The sequence below is a fragment of the Ursus arctos genome, unplaced genomic scaffold, assembly GCF_023065955.2.
Source record: "Ursus arctos isolate Adak ecotype North America unplaced genomic scaffold, UrsArc2.0 scaffold_18, whole genome shotgun sequence".
Classification (NCBI taxonomy): Eukaryota; Metazoa; Chordata; class Mammalia; order Carnivora; family Ursidae; genus Ursus; species Ursus arctos.
The window spans coordinates 37,444,679-37,470,434 of NW_026622852.1; the positions used below are offsets into that span (position 1 = coordinate 37,444,679).

General features: G+C 44.2%; 1 protein-coding gene and 1 long non-coding RNA gene across 2 annotated transcripts; both read right to left on the reverse strand.

Annotated features, from left to right (window-relative positions):
* Positions 1–1,229: 1,229 nt before the first annotated feature.
* LOC123001413 (uncharacterized) lies at positions 1,230–20,414 on the reverse strand. The gene is made up of 3 exons (XR_006410277.3): positions 20,273–20,414; positions 6,705–6,826; positions 1,230–2,743 (listed from the first exon to the last, which is right to left on the reverse strand). It is a non-coding gene; the product is annotated as an uncharacterized LOC123001413 (long non-coding RNA).
* A 3,326-nt stretch (positions 20,415–23,740) lies between these two features.
* Positions 23,741–25,268, reverse strand: ACTL7B (actin like 7B). Its single transcript, XM_026505975.4, has one exon. It carries the CDS (start codon positions 25,077–25,079, stop codon positions 23,826–23,828), a length of 1,254 nt encoding a protein of 417 aa, XP_026361760.1. The 5' UTR covers positions 25,080–25,268; the 3' UTR covers positions 23,741–23,825.
* Between the last annotated feature and the right edge of the window lie 488 nt (positions 25,269–25,756).

Below are 25,756 nucleotides of genomic sequence, written 5' to 3' on the forward strand. Positions count from 1 at the left end.
AGCTATGAGAGATCTTAGCTTCAATATAAGAGCTTTTAAATATGACTTGAAGATCATTTAAATTTTGTTTCACGAATACAAAGTTCATAAAGCATATTTTTAAAGTATCCTGTAATTTTCTCATAAATAAATTTTGGGCAAATTGGAATGAGTTAATCATATTGATTAAAGACAACTCTATGTCCATATTGCCTTGGTTTTATTATAAAAAGTTATTGCTCTGGTTTTGTTATATAAAATTAATGCTGAGACAGTATTCTACTTTATAAGAAACTAGGATTAAAACTTCAAGATTTAAACCTTCTAAATTTTGTATATTGGTTTTATGGGACAAGAAAAGAATCATTGTTGAAGCAAACTTTTTTAAGATTACAAAATATAAAATTGTGTTTAAGTGAAATCATAAGACAGATGTCTTTTAAAGGGTTGTGATCTTGTAACATTTTTACAGTACTATGAATCATAAGGATTTAATGTTTTAGCTAAAATTGTAATCTCTAAATACTTAGTTGAAATGGTAAGACGTTAGGAAATGTTGTGTTACTTGATATATAACATTTGGATACCTGAACGGTTTCTATGCTTTTAGATATATATAAAATATAACAATTTTAATTTATCTTTATTCATATATATTACATAAGGACTATAGATTAATAGAATTAACTATTAATTCTATTAATAGAATGTGTAAATGACTTTGGACAGTGTTTATTCTGCCTCCTGAAAGTGTAAAAGGTAATCTAAAATGCATACTCAAAAAAATTTAGTCAGTCAGTTCTTGGTCTCTTACCTTTTAGTTGTCCCTGTGTCTGGAGAAAACAAAATTTGGTTACCTTGATTAAATAGTTAGAACTAAAAATGATTAAGACTATATTTAGTATAATAATTACAGAAAATATGAATGTGTATGTAAGAATGAATATGGTTTATCTGTTAAGGAATTTTTATTGTATTAAATGATAATTCAATGTAATATATACATTTGTTTTTATATGCTAAGATAAATTATACATTAAGACTAAAATTAACTTAATTTTATATATATATACCTTATATATATATATACCTTATATATATATAATAAAGTTAATTTTAGTCTTAATGTATAATTATATATATATTATATATATATATTATATATATATTTATGTATGCCTACATGGACATATAAAGATACATTAATAAACTTTGATTTTATAAATGACCAAAAAACAGCTTCAAGGATATATTCCATATTAATGGATTTATTCACAGAAAAAGCCTTCTAAGCCTCTTACTGCAAATTGTAACCTAGACAGTACACAAAAAGAAGAGATTTAGGGTTTTCTTTCTTGATTAAAGACAATGACCCAAGTTATTTTGTGCCTAGATAACAGAGTTTTCTTTTGAATCACCAAAATATTCTGTTAACTCTCTGTCCTGTCATTCTCTTGAATAACACAAATTTCCTTATTTATTTTTTTTGTTACTAGATGAGACAGCAAAGAAAAACTCGGTGAGAAGGACCTTACCAGGTACTGTTAACAGCTAAACACAACGGTAAACGCATGCTCCCAAGTCAAAAGACGTAAGCCGCACAAAACCACTGGGAGGCTGTCCGGAGACCTCAAACAGCACCATCTGAGGAATCATTCCAAAACAGATAAGGGCAGGAAGTTGCACCTTCCACCCACGACCATTGGGACCATGCTGGTAACTGCAGGAAGTGTCACCTTCCCTCAAGATCCACCAGACAAGACCACCAGAGCCAACCATGGTGGTGCTTTGATCTGCATGTGCTTTTGCTCTTTTTCTTTCCTCTCTGTAAAGTTAAGGTTTGAATTGTTGACACTTCTTACCTATTAACCTTGATACCTCCAAGGTCTTTACCTTTCATACTGTTGTTTGTTTGTTTGTATTTTATCTTAGTCACTCCTCGGTATGAGTCCAGTCCCAGGCGCAATTTGCTTACCATTTGGCTACAACGTGCAATTACACTGTCTGCTGCGTTTGTACGTACTTGCCTGTGGGTGCCATCCAACTGCCTTTGCTATCAATGTCATGGAATTAATCAAATTATTTCCTAGGTGATAAGACTCAACCAAGAAGTGATCTAGGGATGAAAAATAGTATAACAGGTCAAACAACCAGAATTCTAAAACCCCCTGTCACGTCGTACATAGAAAGGAAGTTTGGAGTCCTAAACAAAACAATCCTCAGAAACCTTTTGTGAAAATCAGCTTTTCCACCCAAATCTTCACAAAAGGAAAGGCAGTGATGATGGTAAAATGAGTGACAAAGAGGTGTTTTGAGAAAATGGGACACAATGAGAGGAAAGAGACAGTAAAAGTTTGCTGAGGGAAGAGGGGCCCCAAAGGGTACTCAGGCAAAGAAGCAACTGAGTGAATACGCCGCTGGAGAGTCCACGGAGAATATGGAAGGCAGTGCTACGGAGTCTGCAGACGGTCTGGAACTTGGGCGTCTGTAGAATCCAGTGAAAATGTGGAAACCAGAGGTACAGGGGCCTGAGGGTTCCGTTATAGGTCTTCTGAAGGTCAGTGGGAGGTTGAAGGCAGAGATAGAGCTAAGCCCCTCAGAGGAATGGTGGGAGCCATGGGGCTCTAAGGCAGCAGCATCTTCCACAGGCTCCCCAAACAGCAGAACGTCAGCTTCCATAGCCACTAGATCACACAACTCACAGTAGGGCTCTTGACAAAACAGTTGCCACAAACTGCCTGTAACGGGGAGCTTGTCCAAGTGGCTGCAGAAGACAAAAAGAGTAAGCTAAGTCAGTGAGCTGGGATGGGGGCCTGCAGAGCTGAAAACACATTATGTTCCCCCACATCCCAGACTTCACAATGTTTCCCTCATTCCTCACACTAAGGCTTTTTTGCACATGCCCTTCCCTACAGGCTTCTAAGCCAACGTCAATCCCAGGCTGCACTGGGCCCTGCCACTGCATAAGTCATCCTAGGAAGAGGGACACAGAAAAGAGGGGAGAGAGAGTCCTCTCCTGTTCCCCGGAAAAGCTTGTCCTGTGCTCCATCAGATTCTACCAGTCATCCTCTCCAATCTGAGAATCCAAGAGCTTGGGTTACTTGCGGTGAAGAGAGGAGCAAAGTGATATTTTAGGAGGCTTTGTGGAATGATCCTTTGGGGCAGACTCTTGGAAGACTAAGACTCTGAAAGCAACAGAATTAGTACACGAGATAAAATAGTCCATGACAAGAATAGGAAGGCCTTTCCCAGACATTTTCTCATGCGATCCTCACAACAACCCTGTGAGGTATGGAGATCAGGTGACACCTCAGAGGAGGCAACTGAACCTTGGGGAAGTCAGAGAGCTTGTCCAAAATCAGGGCCTGGGAGTTCTGCCCAGTGGTTCCAGTAGATCTCACATGACCCCCTTCTAAGAACTCTGTTTTCTAATAGGGACTTGCTCTAGGAACTGTCATCCTCAAGAGATTATGGACCTGGGTCCTCATGGATAGCTGAGATTAAGGTTAAACCTTGAGCATCCCACAGTTGACTCGACAAAATCTTGCCTTTTAGTGCTTCACCTTTGTTCCTCTTTTTGACTCTGCACTGATCTTAAGAGACTAGATTGAGTGGCTAGGACCAAATTTTCACTCTCTTCTCTCTAGGCTAGCTGCACACATTATTCATGATTCATGGATAATCTGATTTTCTATATTGAATTAATAGAGCTCTGGGATCCATCCCTGTTATTCATTTTAAAGTGGGTAAAATATTGTCACTTTTCCTTCTGCAAAATTTCAAGAAGGGTTTTCTGTATGCCATGCTCAATTGATTTTTCAGTCCCTATCCTCTTCAGATGAAAGACACAAATTTCTCAGAGCAGCAAGCTCATGTGTACTCGTTCATGTTGACTTGACCTTGATGACAGAACTTGGGCTCCAGCATCTGATTCAAGGCTTTCAAAGGCTAGCAGCACTGTTCTTCATATTAGCCCTAACACAAAGGGAAGCCTTGGCCCAGAGATAGACCTGAGCTGGGATCATGACTGATGAATAGAGTTGAGGGACTCCATCCTCCTACAGGTATCCTAAACTCTCCTGATGATCCAGTCTATGGCTGGTGACTATTGTCAGGATTCTATCATGGAGCCCTCTACCACACCCAGAAAGAGGATCTTTGAGCTTCAAATATAAACCCCAGTTCCCACCCCTACCCCTGCCCTATGCCCCTCAGTGAATTCTAGTCTTTCCTGAGAGTTTCCATCTCTGGTGGCTCTCTGTAGCAACATAATTGATCCAGGAAAGTAGGAAGAGGAAAAGGTTCATCTCTGCTGGGGGCTGGCCCTAAGGTTCCTCTGCCAAATTGATGTGTCTGGTTTTTCTAAATATTGGTAAATTTTGATTCCTCTGTAAATAGCATAGGAACAGAAAAAGGAACCCCATACTCACAGAAAATATAAAATGGCACTAGTGCCCCAAGGCTCACTGAGAAGCATCTGAAAGCAGTTTATCTGAAGTACACAGAAGCCTCAACTGACACTGAGAATATATACTGTAGATTAAAGTTCTAGGTCCCCATCAGGAGTTAGGGGACAGTGACAGTGTGTTTGAGGTGGGAGAAGGTCCTTAAAGAGGAAGGTGAACCCACAATCCCTCCCCACAGCATCCAGACTAGTAGATCCCTTCACCCTTCCAGGGGCCTTCTAGATCCTTCTATCCTTCTCTGGGCCTTAGTATTTTTCCAATCCCATCTTTTCTTCATATCCTACATACACTAATGCCTCCTACAACCCAGATATTAGCTGGGTCGTCCCCATTGGTCACCTCAGCTTTGATCCTACCAGTTATACAGCCTTTGAAAAACTCAAGTTCTTTCAGGAGTTTTTGCTAATTCCCGGGGATTTAAATTCTCAGGATTTCCTGTTCTCACCTCCAGATTCCCACCCAGCATTAATGCAGACATAGGATACAACTCCGCCTTCATGTTTACCCAAAAGAGTCCACTTTCACATAAAAGCATTAGTGAGCAATGTAGCCTTTACAAAATGATGATGAAGAGGACTGGGGCAGACCTCACCCCTGGCAAACAACTTTAAAATCCCCACCTGCTGAATTAAGCACTGACTTATTTCCTGACCTGAAACAGTCTTAGCCTGGGGCACCCAGTCCTTTCTCACCCAAATGATGAGGCTTTGCCAGAACTCGCAGCAAGAACAAGTATGAAGGATAGATCCTCAGTTAACATGACTACTGGATACTGTTGCTTTTAGGTCCTTTCAGTGAACAGAGAAAGTAAAAATATCTAAACCTTGAGTTCATATTAATATATCAAATTTAACACAGGGTTTTTTAATTTTTATATGTTGTCTCCTTTCACAATGAAAAGTTTGGCTCTTAACATGACCATTCTCATTTGTTCTTTCCAAATATATGAAATTATATATTTCAAAATTATAACACAAATATTACTCCTAATAAAAAAACTATGAAGTTTGAAATTATTTGCAATTCTTTTTTCCTTAGAATATACCTCTCCAAGAATATATACCAGAAGAACATCTTCCAAAGTCACTAAAAATAATTATTTTCTCTGTATGGTTATGTAACCAATTTGATAAAGAGTTAAGGTTATTAATTTCAATTTATTTCCAATTTTAGGGTTAGCTCTATTTTCCTTGCTGATTTTAGTCTTCAGAAAAAAACCAAAACATTTACATAATTCAAAAGTCAAAAGTAAATTATACTTGAGAAGTCTCACTTCCAATCCTTTCCTCTGATTCACCAGCAAAAACAGAGATGATATAACCTGGCTTTTATTTCTTCCCTCAAGATACAGAAGGAATGTGAAGAACAGAAAGGAGCAGAAACTAGAAAGCTGTGGTTCAAATCCACTACTCTTTGAATTTGGGCATTTACTAGCTCTTTTGAGACTTGCTTTCGTCACATGAAAATGGGAATAATAATACCCATTTCCTAGAAATAATCTACAGATTAAATGATATAATATGTGAAATGCCTGGTCCATAGTAAGTGCTCAAAATATGAGAGCTATTCAGTAGAAAAAGATTAGTAGGGACTTTGAAATTTTAGACCAACTTGTCATCCTATTTTGGTGTCCTTTAAAAATCCATTATGGGGGCGCCTGGGTGGCTTAGTTGGTTAAGCATCTGCCTTCAGCTCAGGTCATGATCCCAGGGTCCTGGGATCGAGCCCCACATCAGGCCTCCCTGCTCAGCAAGGAATCTGCTTCTCCCTCTTCCTCGGCTTGTCTCTCCCACTTGTGCGCGCTCTCTCTCTCTGAAATAAAATCTTAAAAAAAAAAAGATTTAAAAAATAATAATAATAAAAATCCATTATGTATAATGTAGAAATAATAATAATGTATGCTAATAGTCTGGGACAGAGCTCAGAAGAGCTAAACAAACACCTATATTTGAAGGGATATAAAAGTAAATATTTTACCTATTCAAACCAAAAAAAGCAAAAACAAAAAACCAGACTTGTCTGGATGGCAGTGGTGAGGTAGACTACCGAGAAAAGGCATAAAAAGGAAACTCAGACTATGTAAGGGACTGAATGTTTGTGTCCCCCTCAAAATTGATGTCCAAACTTCCCACCACCACCACCACCATGTTCTAGTATTAGGAAGCAGAGCCTTTAGGAGGCGCATAGGATTAGATGAGGTCATAAGAGTAGAGCCCTCACCCTAACCCCAACCCTTTTAAGAATCACAAGACAACTTACTTCCGGGATCTCTTTTCCCCCATGTGAGGACACAGCTAGAAAACCGCCGTTTGTGGAACCAGGAAGCAGGCTCTGGCCAGGCACCCAATCAGCTGGCGCCTTGTATTTGGACTTCCCAGCCCCTAGAACGGTGAGAAATGCATGTTGTTTAAGCCATGCAGCCTATGGTATTTGTGTGATAGTGGCCCAAACAGACGAAGACTTTTTGAAATAAGGACGCAGAAGCAGAATAAACAGCTGGGATAGCACTACATGAAAGTGGGATAAAATCCTTAGGAAATGAAAAACTCAGATTGAGTCCAAAAATGAAACCACACTCTATGCTTTCTATAAATTAACATGCCTAAGGTAGAGACTCAGAAAAATTAGAAAAGCCAAGAGAACTGATAAAAGAATAAAATAATAAAAGTAGCTAAGTAAAAAAATAAATTTGCAAAATCATGAGTTCCTCAAATTCTACTTAGGGACTCAAAGGAGAGAAAATTTGTTTTAGGAGACGAAGATACACATTATTTTAGGATGGAAAGATACGAAATTATAAAGATGTAAGTTTTCCCTAAATCTATAAATCATTATAATTACAATGATAACACCAACATGATTAGTGGTGATTAAAATTAATATAAAAAGAGGAAAACATACAAGCATGGTCAGAGACATTCTGGAAAATAGTAATGAGGGAGGCAAGTGTCCCAAAGGTATTAAAATATTTTAATAAAGTTACAGTAAACAAAACAGTATGGTATTGGCACAGAAATACAGGAATGTGGGTGTGAATAGTCCATAAATTGTCCCAACTGTGTATGGAAATTTAGCATCTTGTAAAGATAGCATGTCAAATCAGGGAGAAAAGATGGGATATTCGGCAAAGTTGGGGCAATTGCCTAGGTGTTTGGAGGAAAAACTGGCTATAACTTTTTTAAAAAATATTTATTTGTTTATTTATTTATTATTGAGCGAGCAGGGGGAGGGGCAGAAGGAAAGGGAGAGAGAGAATCTCAAGCAGACTCTTTGCTCAACTCAGACCCTGACTCTGGACTTGATCTCATCACCCTGAGATCGTGACTTGAGCTGAAATCAAGAGTCGGATGCTTAACTGACTGAGCCACCCAGGTGCCCCATATAAGCATACTTAAAAAAACATAAAAAGTTCTAGAAGACTACCATCTTGGAGTGTGAAAAGCATATCCATGTTTTTTTTAATAATATTTTTTATTATGTTGGTCACCATATAGTACATCCCTAGTTTTTGATGTAAAGTTCCATGATTCATTACTTGCGTATAACCAGTGCACCATGCAATACGTGCCCTCAATACCCATCTATGTTTTAAAAATATTTAAAAAGTGTAACAGCAGAGCATGCTTTTTATAATAAATTCAAACAACACATAAATGTATAAATCCCAAAGTGTAAGCATTCTCATCCCTTTACACTCCCATTCTGTGGAAGTGGGCACAGTTAACAATCTGGTATGTGTGGAAAGGCATTTTAAAGCATAACCTGAAACCCAGAAATCTTATAAAGACTGATTCATGGGCCAAAATAAACAGATTTAATATTTCTGTATTAAAAGGTAAAAACAAAGTCGAAAACAAATGGCAAACTGGGAAGTATTAGAGCTCAAATGATAAAGAATATCCTTATTTTATGCAACGTTCTTACAAACCAATCAGAAGATGATGATTAATTCATAGGCATTCACACAGAACTATATATGAAAAGCTCTTCAACTCATTCATGAAACATAAATTCCAAAAACAATGAGGGTATCTTCCTCTCAGAAGAATGGCAGAGGTAATGAAAATTTAAACCAACATAATTTTCTGTGCCTGTATTAAAATAATACTGGGACCCACATATTTTCTATCACTATGTTAAACAGTACTGAGAACAAACAAAATTAATGTAGCCATTCGTTCCAGGAAATAGTTTACTCCTAGAAGACTACAGTGCAAAACAACTAAAATAATTTACTCATCAGGACTATTATTGATCAAGGCTTGCTACAAGATCTTTGCTTTGTTGTGCCCACTGATCCAAGGCTATTATAATGTCGTAAACTAAACAATCCCAATCAATTTTGCACCTTGCAAGACCTGGCCAAGTTTGTTCCTTCCTTGGATACTTTCTCACAGCACTAGATGTACTGGCTGCTCCCCCATTTGCTATTTCTGTATTCTTCAGAGTTCTCTTTTACTCTTCTTATTTGTTGATCACTTTTTACTAGTTAGCAATTCTTTACAAATTTGTTCGAATTACTAGTGTGGCTTAAGCTCCTAAGTAGACACTAACTGGTGTGTCTACCAACCATGCAGGTGAGGGCCAGGATTTGTTCTGTTACCCAGCAGGGTGGTGTAGGAACATGAAACAACACAAATGTTATTACTTTATATGGTCTGCAGGTTGGGAGTCCAGAACGGATTTCACAATTTCATGAGACTTATCAAGGTGTCAGCAGGCTGCATTTCTTTCTGGGGGCTTTAAACAAGAATTTGTTTTCTGTTCATTGGGTTGTTGACAGAATTCAGATCGCTCCTTGTTGTTGTAGTACTGAAATCCCCAAATCCTTGCTGGCTATCAACTGAGAATCATTCCCAGCTTCCAGAAGCTACTACATTCCTAGGTTTATAACCCCCTTCTTCCATCTTCAAAACCAACAATGGAGGGTTCAACTCTTCTTTCTTCTTCCACCTTATCTCTCTAACCCAGCCAGGAAAGGTACTCCATATTGATGACTCTCTGATTAGACTGGGCCCACCCAGTTAATCCAGAATAATCTCCCCATATTTTAATTGCATCTGTAAATCCCTTTTGTCATGTAAGGTGACATTCACAGATTCTTGGAATTAGGGTGTGGACATCGTTGGGGAGAGAATTATGGTGCCTATCACAAGGTCTGTTTCCAAAAATCTTCAAAAACAGTTACTAATCTTTCCAATCATCCATTCTTCTCCCTAAAAGAACATTAGAGAAACCTATTGATCAAATGAAGTTACCAGACATAGTGCAGTAAAGGATCAACAAGTTAACTGCATTGTTATCACATTCAAAATTGAGCTCATCTCCCCATCTCAAAACCAACTTTTCTTCTAGTGTTCCCTACCTTAGCACCAGTTTTCTCCCACTATTGCCCAAGTCAGAAATCTCTATTTATCTCCATAACCTGCACTCTTCTCTCCTTCCCTATTGCTACTATCTTTGTGCTACTACCCTCATTCCTCTCCTATATGAATTACATCAACCTCCTGTTTCCACCAGTCTCCCTGTGTCCAGACTTGTTTTCTTAGAATTCATTCACATTGCAATCAGAGGGCCTAAATTAGTTAGCTTATGCTACTGTAACAAAATATCTAGACTGGATGGCTTAAACAACAAAAATGTCGTTCTCAGAGGTCTAGAGGCTAGAAGTCTGAGATGCCAGCATGGTCGGTTTCTGGTGAGGACTCTCTCCCTGGCTTGTAGAAGGTCACCATCTTGCTGGTCTTCATATGATGGTAAGAGAGAGTGAGAGCAAGCTCTCTGGTATCTCTTCTTATAAGGACTCTAATTGCCACTCACATGACCTCACTTAAAACCCAACTACATCCCAAATGCCTCATCTGCAAATTGGGGGTTACAATTCTGTTGATAGCAGAGCTTTTTCCCCAAAAGCAAATATCTTGCTTAAAATCTTTCTATGGTTCCCCTGTGCTTTTAGGATAAAGTCCAATTACCTTGACTTTCAAGATCCTGCATCATCTGTCTCTACCTACCCCATCTTACACCACTCCCTCATATACTAGTTAACGGACCATCTCTGCCTCCTCGAATGCGTTGCATGCTTTCCTGCCGCTGGCCCTGTGCTTTTGATTCTCCCCTCTGCCTGTGCTGGCGAGATCCAATTCTTTTGCTTCTCCAGGGAGCCCTCTCCGACAGCCTGGGCAGCTCTTGGTCTAGGTCTGGTGCTCCTCCAAGGTACTCCCATTGCACCCTGTGTTCCCACTTACCCCACTGCCTATTATTCTCTCTTTCCTATTAAGCTAGAAGCTCCGAGAAGGAGGTATTACCTGTTTTGTTAACAGTACACTTCTAATAGTCTAGCTCATTACTGCATAAATGGTAGCATATAATACATGTTTGTGTATGTTTGGGTGGATGGATGGACGGATGGGTGGATGGATAAATGTGCTGCATTTGAGGTAACTGTCAGGCGTCCAGGTAAAGCCATCCAGGAGACAGATCCGTGGACATGGAGCTCAGGAGAGAGGTCTGGACTAGAGAGAAGCCAAGTTCAGTCAAGAACACGTCATCAGCTTTCTCTTAGACATACTTTGAAAAGCCCTTGAGTTGTCAATAGTAGTGTGCCAGACCCTAGTTTCAAGTGTATTTACCTTTATCCTCTGGGATAATCTTTCCTGCCACATCTTAATCCTAGCCCTCTGGTATGCATGGTCCTGAACTTACTGCTAACTATGAGCTGTTTCCCAGCTGCTTTATTATGACATTACCCTTTGAAGTAGTTCTCCTCATTTACAGGTGTGAATAGAGGCCATGAAGGTTACCCTCCACAGTGATTCTCAAGGACTATAATCAGTGTTATGGATACAATGAATTGGCTCATTCCACCTCCCTTCCATCTTCTTTCCAGAGTGGCACTCATCAATACTCTAGCTACCAGACACACGTGACCCTTGGAAATTAAATTTAAATAACTAAAATTAAATAAAATTTTAAATTTACTTCTGCAATTGCCACATTTCAAGTATTCAACGGCCACATCTGGCAACTGTACTAGGCAGTGCTGATAAAGAACTCTTCCCTCATCACAGAAAGTTCTACTGACTATGAAGATCTAGTGTGCCTTCCTGTTTGGGAGTTCAGAAAGCTAAAACTACACTTTCTACACTCCTTTGCTGGTTCTGTACGCAAATTCTGTTTACAAATTCGATATGCTTATAGGAGTTTGGTGAGGCAAAAATAAGATAAACATGGGGCACCTGGCTGGCTCACCTGGGGACTCCTGCTCTCGGGGTTATGAATTCAAGCCCCACGGTGGGCACAGAGCTTACTTCAAGAACAAAAACAAAGATAAACACAACCTGAGGGTGTTCCGCTTTTCTGCAGCAGCACACTAGCATCTGTTTAGCTTTCTCCGTGTCAAAGGCAGCTGCGGCCTTGGCCTTGCAGGAATGTCAGCAGCTTTGTGATTCCATCTGCCTTATTCAGCTCAAAGCTACCGTGATAGGTTCTTGAACTCAACAGTTCTTAAGGCTCAAGAGGTGGTAGCTTTCCAGGTGCATTATTTCTGTAGTGTTCTATATACCCAGAGGCCCAAAGCCGAACCAGTTCCCCCAACACTCATCACTATTTCGGTGAGCAAAATTTGGTAAGATTTAATGTATTAAAATCTCTTCCTGCTTAAAATATTCAAAAGGCTACCAAATTGTGATTGATGTGGGACAAAGCACATTGACAACATAGCTCTTTTGTTTCCAAATCATTCCTTTGCTTTCCAAACTCCATACATGCAACCCAGACTTCTAGCAATTGAACTAGGTAGCTATGCACTTGATTGCCTTTTGAAATTGTTTCCCCACTTCACTCTCCTTTAAAATATGACTTATGCCTTTCCAGATGAAACCTAATCCGTCTGTAAGAATGAAATGTGGTCAACAAGATAACCTAATTTCTTGACCTGACCCAACCACGCCTGTAGACTACAACTGCACCGTAGTAAAATACACAGACTAGAAAGCGAATTTTTCTAATTCCACCATATTGAATGGCATAGATTTTCTTAGATAACAAACATGTTAGTGTAAATGAGTTCAATCAGCTTGCTTTCTTATTTATTCCTTTGTGAAATAAGCCAGACTAAGGAGTTGGGGGATTTGGTTGAAATGTAGGGGAGGTGGCAATTTGTAGCGAAGGCAGGCCGGAAGCATAGGGCTGAGTGGGCATGAGGCATCTGGTCACCGGAGAATCATCCCCTCTCATGACTCTCTTACCTTGCTCGCTAGACCCAGAACTCAGACTATGAGTTATAAAGGTGTCTGGGAGCTAGCCTGGGTATGTGTCACCATGAATCACTCTGATTCTATGGGAAAACATGTTCTCGGTTCCAAACAACAGGGATGTAAGTGAATTGTCCCATCACTATTATAAACTGGGTACAGCCTGTACCAGCTTCCTGCCAGCCTCTACCTGCATGAACAACCAAGCCCATTCCACTTAGGAACTTAAGACTTAAAACCACCAAAGCATAGTGAGCACTTATTTTCAGAAACACATTCTGGCTTATTGGGAGGGGCGGCATGCCACAGAGCAAAGCTCCTGGGCCCTGGAGTCACAGTGACCCAAGGTCAAATCATATTCCTGTCATATATTAACCGTATGATCTTGGGTGAGTGACCTGAGTCTGTTTTCTCAGGTATAAAGGCGGGGGGACCCCATTCACAGGATTTTTATGAGAGTTGTATGAGACAGCTGATTTGCTTACTTAGGGAAACTGTCAGAAAAGGAAAAGTGATGGACAATAGCTTTACAGAGAAATTCCATGCCCAGTCCAGTAAATTTCCAAAAGGGTGGGATTTCTACCAGCAACGGCCTAGACTCCTTCCAGTTTTGCTCAAAATGTCACCCATTTCCTATTGTGCTCTCCCCAGTAAAGTCAGAGTAAAGGATAACCTTCTACATCCAAAAGATTCCCAAAATATAGTAGTTTAAAGGAGAGGGAGATTTCTGTCCCTAGGTCCCTGAGGTTCAGCTTGGTGAGTGGTTTTTCTCCATGTGGCCATTCAGAAATCCAGGTTTCCTCCATCCTGCTGTTCTGCCATCACCCATCAAGGGCATCATCCTTGTCTGCATGGACAAGGCTAGGTCACAGGCACATTCACGTTCCAGCTCAAGGAAAGAGGAGAGGGAGGGCTGTGGCGGGACCCCGTTGTTGAAGATGACCCAGAAGTTGCATATAACACTTCTATTCACACCTCGTGGGCCTGAACTTAGTCACACGGCCACACCTCGCCGCAGGGAGGCTGGAACGCAATCTCCAACTTCAAGCCGCAGGCCCAGCTACAAATCCTATCAAAGCAGAGGAATGACTGCTTGACAGCTATCATTCTCTGCCACAGCCTTCCTCCTGCTTTACTCTTCTTCAACAATACTTGGCTTGTTCTTGGTCTAGCTGTGAGCCTTTGCCATTTACTAAATCAGGCCTCACTTGGGGGAAGCTTCCTTGAGGCCATCAGACACTCTGGTGAGATATAATTGGCCATTCGGGCTCTCTAACTCTGATGAAAAGCTGGGGCCCCAAAAGGGAGCCCTGGGAGCTCAGTGCCGGGCTAGGGATCTTCCCGAAGCGCCACCCAGCTGTTTTCTGAAGATATGATTTTGATGTGAGGGGCCTTCTCCCCCAGTATGGTGAGAGATACTGGCTTGGCTGTTACTAGAGGTGACTCATTCATGCTCTTTGTAGAGAGAGCGCAATCACATTGTTTCTGCAAAGAGTATGCTCCTGTGGCACCCACAGACAGGTCCGTTCCTCTTTAAGTGACTCTCAAATGATTAAAAAGTACACAGTGTGAAGGCTTCGGATGTGCTGAGCTGCACGTCACTCAAGGAGATGCTCCAATGGCGTGTGGAGAGCACAGGACCAAACACCAGGATCTCACAGTGGCCTCAGCGCCTGCACTCGCCAGCTATGTGTCCTTGGCCAAGTTGCTTCCCCACCCTGGGCCTCTGCTTCCTTATCTAAAAATATTTGACCAGATCATTTCTAGATTCTTTGTTCCAATCCCCCAGTTGTCCATGACCTTTTCTTGTGTTTCTTGTTGGAACACCTCAGCAGTAACTAAAGGGAAAAGATACCTCTTTCCTTCTCATTCATTTAGAATGAGAAGGTCCATTACCTGAGGTGGGAAAATTCAAGGTCTCCAAAGAGTCTCCCCCTGTGCCCTTCCTGGGCACCAGGACCTAGGGCTGGCCTTTTGTTGGGGCCAGTTCCAGCCAGATGTCAAAGGAATGTTAACATAGTGTTGACTAGTGTCCCTGCAATCCAAGTCTGCAGAGAGACTGAGGTAGACAGCAGACACTGAGAGAAATGAAAAATGTATGTGATGGTTGGAGCAATATTTTCTACCTTTGTCATCAAACACAGGCATTGGGAGGGATTGCATATTCACAAATGGGATGCCACATGTCCTAATTTGTTCTTACCCCCAGTGGCCTCTGTCTTCTGGCTACCTGCTGGGCAAAACTCATTTGGGAACCAGGTGCTTTCTTATTCTCCACTTGTTTCTCCCTCTCACACTTAGCTTCATCTTTATTGGCAGAATGAAGTCAAGAATTCAGACCGTTAACAAGATAATTCAACCAAAATTGTCCTAGCAGGAATTTTATTTGTTTATGTCTCTTGGAAGTGAAAGTAGGAGCTTACTTTTTCACCAGAATTACTCTGATAACCCACCTCTGTCAGCAAGCCCATGACCGGGAGAGTTCTGCTGTAACAGAGTCTGTTTAGACTCCTAACACCAAGAGCATTATTATTTATCTCTATGAGCCTCAGGCTCCTTCTCTCTGTAAAATCAGAATCACAGTTCCTACTGAACGAGACTGTAAATATCAGGACTGCTGCATGCAGCTGACACTCTGTACATGTTTAAAAACACACGAATTTTGCACATATGTACAACACACCCTGTACATTGATCAGAATATTTATATTGCTCTTACAATTTATGAAATTATTGCTTTTACAATTCATGAAATACTTAGCTGCATTTTCTCTTCAATCTTCAGAAAAGCCCTGGGAAGTAAGAAGAGGTAGCCACCATTTTACAAATGAAAGAGCCAGAGGTTAAATGACGTTAAATGGCTTTCCCAAGACCCCGCAGCTGGTCTGAGTTGTGTAAGCCCTAACCTCTCCACTGCCTCTACACGGATACTCCATCCTCCACAAAGCTGGCTGGGGTATTGGTTCTCAAACTTGGTTGCACGCTGGAACCACCTGGAAAACTTAAAAATTAATGCTAACCCCCGATCCCACCCGCAGAGATTTCGATTTAATTAGTCTAAAGTGTAGCCTTGATATGAGGATACATTTTTTTCTCAGTCTATCTCTTCATTTTCAATTAAATTTTTTTATTGTGAGATAATTGTAGATTCATGTGCAGTTGTGAGAAATAATATAGATCAATCCCATGTACCTTTTGGCCAGTTTCCCCAACAGTAACACCTTGCGAAACTGCAGTATAATACCCCAACCGTAATACCGGCATTTGTATCGCCAAGATGCAGAACAGGTTTCACCACCACAAGGATCTCTTGAACTTTCCTTTTACAGCCATAACCAACTCCCGCTACCCATCCATCCCTTACCCCCAGTATTCACTAATCTGTTCTGCACTTCTATCATTTTGTCATTTCAAGAAAATTGTATAAATGGAATCATGCAATCTGTGACAATTTACGATTGGCTTTTTTCACTCAGCAAAACTCCCTGGAGATTCACCCAAGTTGCTTCATGTTTTAATAGTTCATTTTTTCTTTATTGCTGAGTAGTACTCATTGGTATGATGTGCCAGTTTACTCAACCATTGAAAGATATCTGAGTTGTCTCCAGTTTGACAATTATGAATAAAGCTGTCATGAACATTTGTGTGTGGGCTTTTGTCTGAAGATGAGTTTTGATATCTCTGAGATCAATGCCAAAGTACAATTGCTGGGTGGTTATGGCAGCTGCCCAACCATCTTTTAGAATGACTGTACCATTTTACATTCCCATCAGCAATGCACGAGTGATCAAGTTTTTGACACAATTTTTTCTTAAAAGCCAATCTGATAGAATGGTGATAATTCTTCCTGTGGTTTTACTTTGCATTTATTTCCCTAATGGCTAGTGATTCACCCTGGCGAATATCTTTTCATGTGCTTATCTACCAACTGCATATCATTTTTAGTGAAATGTCTGCTCATGTCTTATGTCCATTTTTTAATTGGATTGTTTCTAATGGTTCAGTTTTGAGAATTCTTTATATAATATTCTAGATACTAATCCTTGGCTGGATATATGGTTTCCACATATTTTCTCCTGGCCTATCATTTGTCTTTTGATTTTAATTAACAGATGATTTTCTTAAATTATTTTTAAACAGGTTTAGATTTACAGAAAAATGAGCAGATAGCACAGGCAGTTTCTACATACCACCCCCCATCCACCCATACATTTGCCCTATTATGACATTTTGCATTAGTGTGGCACATTTCTCATAATTAATGAGCCCAAACTGACACATTACTATTCACTAAAGTCCATAGTTTTTATCACTAAATAATGTTCCATTGCATAGATGTACCGCCATTTACCCATCAATCTAAAGACATCTCGGTGCCCTCCAGTTTGGGGCAATTATGAATAAAGCTGCTGTAAATATTTGTGTGTAGGTTTTTCTGTGGATGTAAATTTTCAATTCAATTGGGTAAATATCCAGGAGTGTGATTGTTAGATCATATGATAAGAATATGTTTATCTTGGTTAAAAAAAAAACAAAACAAAAACCCTGCCAAACGGCTTTTCAAAGTGGATGTACCATTTTGTATCTTTTATATAAGGTTGAATATCTCTTCATATGCTTATTTGCCATCTCTGTATCTTCTTTGGTGAAGTGTTCCTTCAGATCTTTTGCCAATTTTTAATTGGGTTGTTTGTTATTGCTGTGTTTTGAGTTCTTCCAATTCAAATCCTTTATCGGATATGTGTTTTGCAAATATTTTCTTCCATTCTGAGTCTTGTCTTTTAATTCTCTTAACAGTTTCTTTCACAGAGCAGTTTTTCACTGTAATACAGTCTAAGTTACCAATTCAATAGTTTCTCTCATGGATTGTGTTGGTATCCTATCTGAAATTCAATTACCAAGCCAAAGGTCACATAGCTTTTCTCCTCTATTGTCTTCTGGAAGTTCTATGCTGTAAGTTTGTGTTCTGCATTTAGGTCTATGATCCATTTTGAGTTAAATTTTATGGAAGGTAAAGACTGTGTCTAGATCCTTTTTTTTTTTTTTTTGCAAAAATATTTCCTATTGTTCTACCTCCATTTATTAAAAAGTTTGTCCTTTCTCTATTGAGTTGCTTTTACTCTTTTGCCAACAACTGACTATATATTTGTATGAATCTATGTTGGAGTTCTCTGTATTGTTTCCATTGATCTATTTGTCTATTCTTTGATCAAGACCACACTGTCTTGATTATTTCAACTTTAGAGAAAGTCTTTAAGTCAGTCTTCAAACTGTCTTCCTTCTTCCTCGATGCTGTGGTGGCTATTTTAGGCTATTTTGGGTCTTTTGTTTTTCCATATAAACTTCAGAATCAATTTGGCAATATCCACAAATCACTTGCCTCCAAGTGGAGGTGCAAGATTAGCTCCTCACTGGGCCCCATTAGGAGCCCATGAGGAGGAGGGAGGTAAGTGCCAGCTAGCCTCACCTCTCACCACTTCATTCCACCTCACTGCTGCTGGCTGGGGATGACAGTACAGCTTAACACAGGATCCCTGACACCACCCCCTGGCGGAGTCTGAGCATGGCACTCACTTCCATGGAGCAGAGGGTTGGGTGGGAGACCAACTCCTTATTCAGCCCCCTTGAAACCCAGCCTAAGTGTGTTTTCTTATATTCTGGTTGTCTATTTGGCAACCGTTCATGACAGGGCCAATTATATTAACTATATTTTCTTTAAAGATCCTGCAGAGCTCTGGGAAAGGAAGAACAACAAAAACTCAAGAAATAGAAATTAAGGAGTCTAGGAACGATAAATGCAGCATCCCTTTTCCCCAGGCACCTGCTCATGCCAGACCCAAGCCTCCACCAGGACTCAAAGATGGGAAAGACAGTCTGTCCTTTCCACCAAGTTGTACAGACCAAAAAAAAAAAAAAAAAGCCAAGGCAGACCTGCAAAGCCACAGCAGTGCAAAGGGGTGCAGGCGCGTCAGGGAATGCCTTCCAGAGGAGCGGCCATGGGGCTGTGCCTTGGAGGAAGATTGGGGCTTAAACAGGTAACGAGAACCGAGAACCGTTATGACCTAAAGGAGCAGCATGGCAGACACCCAGCACCTTTGGCTTGTCCCACACTATGCCACAGCTTCTGATTTACTTCTGAACATTCACACTGCGCTTAGCATGTGCCCGGCACTCTTCTGAGCAGCTCTTTACCGGGAGTGTCTATTAGAGTCACCGGGGGGGGGGGGGGGGGGGACTTCTCACATACAGATTCCGAGGTGCTTCCCCAAGTCTACTGATTCAATCTAGGAGGGTGGTCCACACCAGTTTTGTTATTTGTTTTGTTGGAACTAGCTCCCTAGACAGTTCTGCTGCCCACCATTTCTCTCCCACTCTCCTGCTCCCCCCCTTTAAACAGACTCTCTGTGGTGGGCAGGGGACCCTGATATGTAACACCTGCTGATTTCTGTGGGGATCAATACGCCCACCAGGCCCAATTCAAGCCACCAACACAAATTAACAATTTAATTTGGCTTGCAAAATTCCTGAATAGTTAACAATGGACTCTCACAGGCCGTCTTAAGAGCCAGCTCCAGCATAACCAATAGCCCACATCCCTGTCCCCACTGGTTTAGAAATACTATATTCTAGTAAAATGTAGGACCAAACAAAAAACCACCTAACGTCAAGTAGAAAAACATTAATAGTTTGTATTGTAATAAAGTTAATTGCTGGGACACCTGGGTGGCTCAGTCCGTTAAGCGACTGCCTTCAGCTCAGGTCATGATCCCAGGGTCCTGGGATCCAGCCCCACATCAAGCTTCCTGCTCAACTGAGAGTTTGCTTCTCCCTCTCCCTCTGTCAAATTAATAAATAAAATCTTTTTAAAAAGTTAATTGCTTAAACCCATCTTATGCAGAAAACTCTCAGAGCAAACTTGGTAATAACCACTAGGGGAAAAGAGATTAGGCTGCCCAGACAGGCAGCGAGGATGAGAGGCCGCTGGCCATGTCTAAATAGTAGAATTTCACCACGTGATGTCACTCTAGTACTTGCGTCTTTATGTCTCTGGCAATCTCAGGCAAGAGAAGTCTCTCCCTCACTAAAAGGTTGGCATTCTTAACTTTTGTATCTCAAGGTGATTATGAAATTACATCATATTTGTTGTTCATTACTTGAAAGCAGTTTTTATGTCAATATTTTTTTCTTGGTTAAAGAAAGCGGTAATTTGCAGGAAGGTAAGAGACAAAGGCAAGGAGGCATTCTGGAATCACGAAACTTTGATTTAGCACAAGACTGATTTATCAGGCAGGTGAACTTGGACAAGCCTTTTTAACCTCTCCAGGCCATAGTGTCCTCATCTGTGAAATGGGGGAAATACCTGTAACTTCCACCTCACAGGCTGGGAGTACGTTATCTCGGTTGGTAGTCTGTTCTGCACTGGGCTTGCAGAAAACAAAGATAAGGAAGTCGAAGTTCCTGCCCCTGAGGAGCTCCACCTTTAACCTCGGGGACAAATATCTACACCACCCGAGATCACAAGACACTGGCCAGTAGACACTCTTAGGTTTCTGCATTTCAGCATTTTGTTACCTGACACTCTCTAAAATCTTGATAAGACGTCTTCATGGGTAGTAGCCGATTTTTTCGGAAATAAATGAAGCGCTGGTCTTAAAATTTCAACTGTAGCAGCCCTCTCCAACCCCAGCCCCTCCGCCCCGCAAACTGCTCTGGAGGAATACCACTCCCGAGGAGGAAACTGAAACCGAACGCTCCGGTTCCCGTTCCCCGTCCCGAGGCGCAGGCGCGCAGGCTGAGCGCGTCGGCTCGTGGAAACAGAGGCTGCCGGTAGAGGGCGCTCCGGGCCCGGTCGCGTTCTGAGCTCACTTTCCCATCAGGGGACCAGGTGTCTGAGTTCTGCGCTCCCTGCTGGCTCCGCTTCAAGCTGGTTTCCTTCCTGGTAACAAATATTGCTGCAGCAGTTCCAGGCCACATCAATCCCATGTCAAGCTTCCCAGCGAACGGCCTGTGACTCGGCTTAGGCACACTGAGTCACGTGCTCACTCCAGCCAGGCAGGTGGATGGCCGCTCTGATCGGCTTTGCCCCTCGGCTCTGGGGAGGGGTCAGCCCTGGGCCACACGTGATGCCCACGCAGAAGAGGGAAGTTATGGGGAAGGGTTGAGGGGGAATTGGAGGCATCAACTATCGGCTCCACCTGGGGCGTATTAGCTAGACCTGGGTGTGACTCGTGCTTTCGGGAGGAACAAGGGGAAGCAGGTGGAGCTCATGATGCGCTCTTCATATACGCTCCCATTCCCTGTACTAGCACTGCCTCCACAGAGTGAGGTCTTCCGTTTCCTGCCTGAGAAATTCGCACTTAGAAGCCGACCGCTCTGCTCACCCCTCTACCTGCAGCGCGTGGGAGGGGGACTGTGCTCTCAGGGACCATTCGTTACCGTCCCCTCCCCTATCCCGTTTTATCTCACACACTTCACTCAGAGATCCTCCCCTACTTGGCATTTGCAAGTCCCCAAACTTTACCTGTTCTGCAGGACGGGAAGCCACCCTCACCCACCAGGAGCACCTTGCAAGCTTCAGGCGGCAACCTTCCTGCCCTGCATCCACTTTCCTTCTTCCAGAATCAGGCAGAAATCTCTGGCCTCCTGTAATCCCTCTATCATCCTCATTTGCAGTGGGATGAAACATTGATTCTTCTATCACTTTAACGCAGTCCTAGGAGGGAGAGGAGACAAGCACATGTTTGGTTGGTCATTTTAAGTGGGAAATCACGGACCCATAGTTTTCCACCAAAATTGTTATGTCTGTGATGGGCTTGGATAAATACATGTCAAGGATGAAGTGTTTCTACAGCCCCTGCCACCAGTGAGAAGGAGAGGACCAGGCAAGGAGGGCAGTGAGGGGGTGACTGTGGAGAGGGAAGTTGCTGAGGATGTGGGGAGCAAGGAAGAGGCATGGATTTGGAGATCTCCAAGATCAGCATGTGGAAGAGGGTTCCCATGCAGCCCTAGCTTACTGCCTGTGATTTGGGGCACGTCATTTTCCTCTGTTTCCCTGTCTGTAACTCATCAGTATTTTAGGATTAGTATTTATCAAAGGTTCTTGGAGTGCAAGCAACAGAAATGAATGCCAGCTAATTAAGCAAAAGATACTGCAGCAGCAGGTTCGTGTGAAGAGATGGGAGGGGGGAGAGACTGGGGCAACCTGCAGCACGTGAGCCCCACTGAAAGAATTCGCATTCAGGAAAACACGCATACACTGTGCCAGCCAAACGTCATGTGCTTCCTGGCACCATCGCCCTGCAGCCCCGTCTGCAACCCCTCCCCACAGGAAAGAGCCCGGGTCCCTGCCTAACACTGAGGCCCTGCCAGCCCCACAGGGACTCCAACCCAATTCTGGATGATGGGGAAGGACTAAATGGCCAGGCATTGGGCAATGAAGACCACGGCTGGTTCTTTTGCAAGCCTGCGGCCTCCAGCACCAGCCCAGGACAGACGCAGCCTCACCGGGTGCCCCAAATCAGGACTCTTAAGAGGTGGCTCAGGACCATTTGGTAGCCCATCAGATTCCACAGCTCACCAGCGTCCGATCCCACAGATGCGTGGTCATGGGCTCCGTCAGCACAGGGGGGCTGGGCAAAGAGGCAGGAGCACCTCCTCTGGGCAGTCATCCCTGAGCTGAAATCTCACAGGCCTCACCAGCTTCTCCCTTAGCCCTGAAGCCACCAAGCAGCCACCACGCCCAGCACTTCTCTATTTACAGCTTTCCAATACCACCTCCACCTTCCCGCCCCCAGAAACATGAGCTTCCGGCCTCATCTTACCAACATGGGTGACCACCGAATCCCCCACTAGCTGTGTGTGATCCCGAGGGAAGCGCCACATTCTTGGTTATGGTTACTAACCATTAAGAACCACTGCTATAGACTGAGTGTTTGCCCCACCCCCGATCCCTACTGGCCCCCTTGGTCAGTTCATATGTTGAAAACCTAGTGCCCAAGGTAATGGTATGAGCTGGGCAGCCTTTGAGAAGTGACTAGGTCACAAGGGCAGCCCCCATGAATGGGATTAGTGCCTTTATAAAAGGATTCAGAGAGTTCCCTACCCCTTCTGCCATGTGAGAACACAGCAAGGTGTGGGCAGTCTGCATCCCAGAAGAGGGCTTTCACCAGAAACCAGCCATGCTGGCAAGCTGATCTTAGACTTCCCGCCTCCAGAAATAAATTTCTGTTGTTTAGAAGCCCCCTGGTCTGTGGTCTTTTGTTGTAACAGCCCACGCTAAAGGAACCATGTTTACTCTTCTGGAAATAATCATGGCCTGGGTCAGAAGACTTGGGCTCAACCACTGACATAGGCCCCTCCCTCCTTGTCCTCAGTTTCCCCTTGTCTACAGCAAGGAGAGAACCATGTGATTTCTAAAGGCCTTTCTGGTTTTCTCTGGCATCCTCTGGATTCAGTGGCTTGGCTTTGCCAGTGCAAAAACAGCTGCATTTTGGGCTGGGGTTGGGAGGGGGAAGGCCTGAGAGGCAGAAATGGCTGCGCACAATCAGAAGACACACGCCCATGGGCTACACCTTCGAAAAGGGCGGGTTGTGAGGGGGGTTAGTGAGAGCGCCTGGAGAGATCCAGCAAGGAGAAGCTGTGGGCAGCAGTGGGAAGCTGTGTGACCACCAGGGCCAGAAACAGGAGACTGAAGTCGGACACCTGGCTAAGGCTCCCACCCACTACTCAACTACGGGTCCCAAGCTAGTCCCTTCATACGAGGCGGTCATGGTTGAGCAAGCAATATGCCTGTTGAGCTGGGTTTCGAACTCAGGCGAGCTAATGGAACACTCCGGGCTCTGAGATGATGTCACCCTCATGATGGGGGTTGAGGGGGACGGGTTAGGGAGCCACAGCGGGCCCCCCCCCAGCCCACCCATTACTCGACTCAGTAGAGCAAAAGGTGCTGAGATCTCTCTGCTCAAATCCGCGCCCCACCCCCCGCCACCCTGCTGCCAGACAAGAGCAAGAAATCCAGACTAGACAAGAACCACTGCACGTGAAAGTTTTATGAGAAACTCTGTAAATGTGTAGAGTGGCCGGAGGCCGCCTGCCCACCAGGCCCCGCCTGTCAGGGCAGTAGCGCTCAGCACTTGCTATAGATGGCCGCGCTGCCCCGCTCCTCAAACTCTTCCTTGCTGACCCAGAGCTGCTGGAAGGCCTGCAGGGAGGCCAGGATGGAGCCGCCGGTCCACACGGAGGTCTTCCTCTCGGGAGCGGCAGCCACCGCGGGGCTGTCACCGGAGCAGAGGAGGCTCAGCTCCCTCTGGAAGCGCTCGGGGAAGCCATCCAGCATGGTACAGCCACCACACAGCAGCACGTTGGCGGCCATCTCCTCCTTGAAGCCCACCTCCTGGCAGCGGTCCAGGCAGGCGGCCGTGAGCGCGGGCAGGCCAGGCTGGCTGCTGCCCACCAGGGTGGGCTTGAAGAGCATCTCGGCGCACTGGAAGCGCTCCCGGCCGATGGTGATGAGCTTGCCGTCGGGGAGCTCGTAGTCCACGCGCATCTCCTCCAGGCACAGGCCGAGCTCCTGCTCGGGCATGAGCGCCGAGTAGCAGCACTTCTTCTTGATGTGCTCGATGATGTGCAGGTGGTCGTCCGTGAACTTGTGGCCGGCCTCGTTGAGCAGCTGCAGCAGGTAGTTGGTGAGGTCGCTGCCAGCGTAGTCGGCACGGCCCGTCAGGCCCGGCAGCACGTCGCCCTCCGAGATGGGCACCACGTGCGAGACGCCGTGGCCGCTCTCCACCACCAGGCCCGAGGTCTTGCCGTAGGAGTAGATGGACAGCAGCGACTGGGACGTCACATGCATGGCAGGGATGCCGAAGGTCTCGAACATGAGCTCCGCGTACTTCTCCCGGTTGCTGCTGGGGCTGAGTGGGGGGTCGGAGACCAGCACGGCATGCTCCTCGGGGAGGATCTTCATGGCCGTGTGGAAGACGTACTCCCAGATGCTCTGCACGCAGTCCCAGTCCACCACGATGCCGTATTTGAGCGGGTTCATCAGCTTCAGGGGCGCCTCCGTGTTGAGCAGCTCGTGGCCCACGTAGGTCCCCTTGCGGGTGTCGCCGGCATCAGCCGCCTCCGAGGAGCGCTTGCCCACGGTGGAGGAGATGAAGTAGGTGGGCCGCGGCTCGCCCGCATAGCCGCACTTACAGTACTGGGAGCCCAGGTCAAGGATGAGGGCCTTGAGCTTGCGCACCTTCTTGGGCTTCATCTTCAGCTGAGTGGCTGAACATGCGTCCCGGATGCCGGCATCGGGACCGGACAGCGTTCCTGCCTCGCCAGGGTCACCCTGCGCCGTGCCCAGGGGCATGGGGCTAGGGCTGCTCCTCGTCGCCATCTTCCTTCTTGGCTCACCTTCTCACATCCACATCCTAGAGCTCCGTGGGGAGAAATAAGACAGCCCGCCTCCAGCAGTGCCTTGGCAACCCCTCAGGACTGTGATGTCACTGAGGGCCGGTCCATTCTGGCGGCCCGGGGAGGGCTTGGCCTTGGCAGGCCCTCGATCTGCCACCCCCACTGCCGTCCACCTAACTCGACTTTGCTTCGAGACACAGCAGGCGGCCAGCAGTTTTAGAAATCCAAGCACATTGGGGTCTCAGGTTTCCGTCCCCTCCCCTTCCACCCCTGCTTCTAATGCCCTGTCCACTGACCGAACGCCTTTTCTTCCTCTGCTTCGTGGCTGAGAGGGTGATACACATTTGAGCCCCTGCAGTAAGCCAGGCACTGCACCAGGTACCTCACATACATTACTCCCCAGAATCCTGAGAGGTACAGGCAGAGCTGAGGAAATGAAGGCTCAGAATTCAAATGATTTGCTCAGGAGCAAACAGCTCTTGAAACTTTGCATTTTCATTCAAGTTCTTTCAACTCCCCTGTGCCAGGGCTTAGAGTGTGAGGGCTCCAACGGTGCCCTCATCCCTTCATTCAACGTTTACTGGGGCTGGTGCAGGTCGAGCCCAGGGCAGCTTGCCAGTGAGTGGTGACAGAAGCCTGGCCACAGCAGTGTCCCGTCTA

Coding starts and splice junctions, on each gene's coding strand:
- ACTL7B (XM_026505975.4), bottom strand. CDS start 25,079: ATGGCGACGAGGAGCAGCCCTAGCCCCATGCCCCTGGGCACGGCGCAG.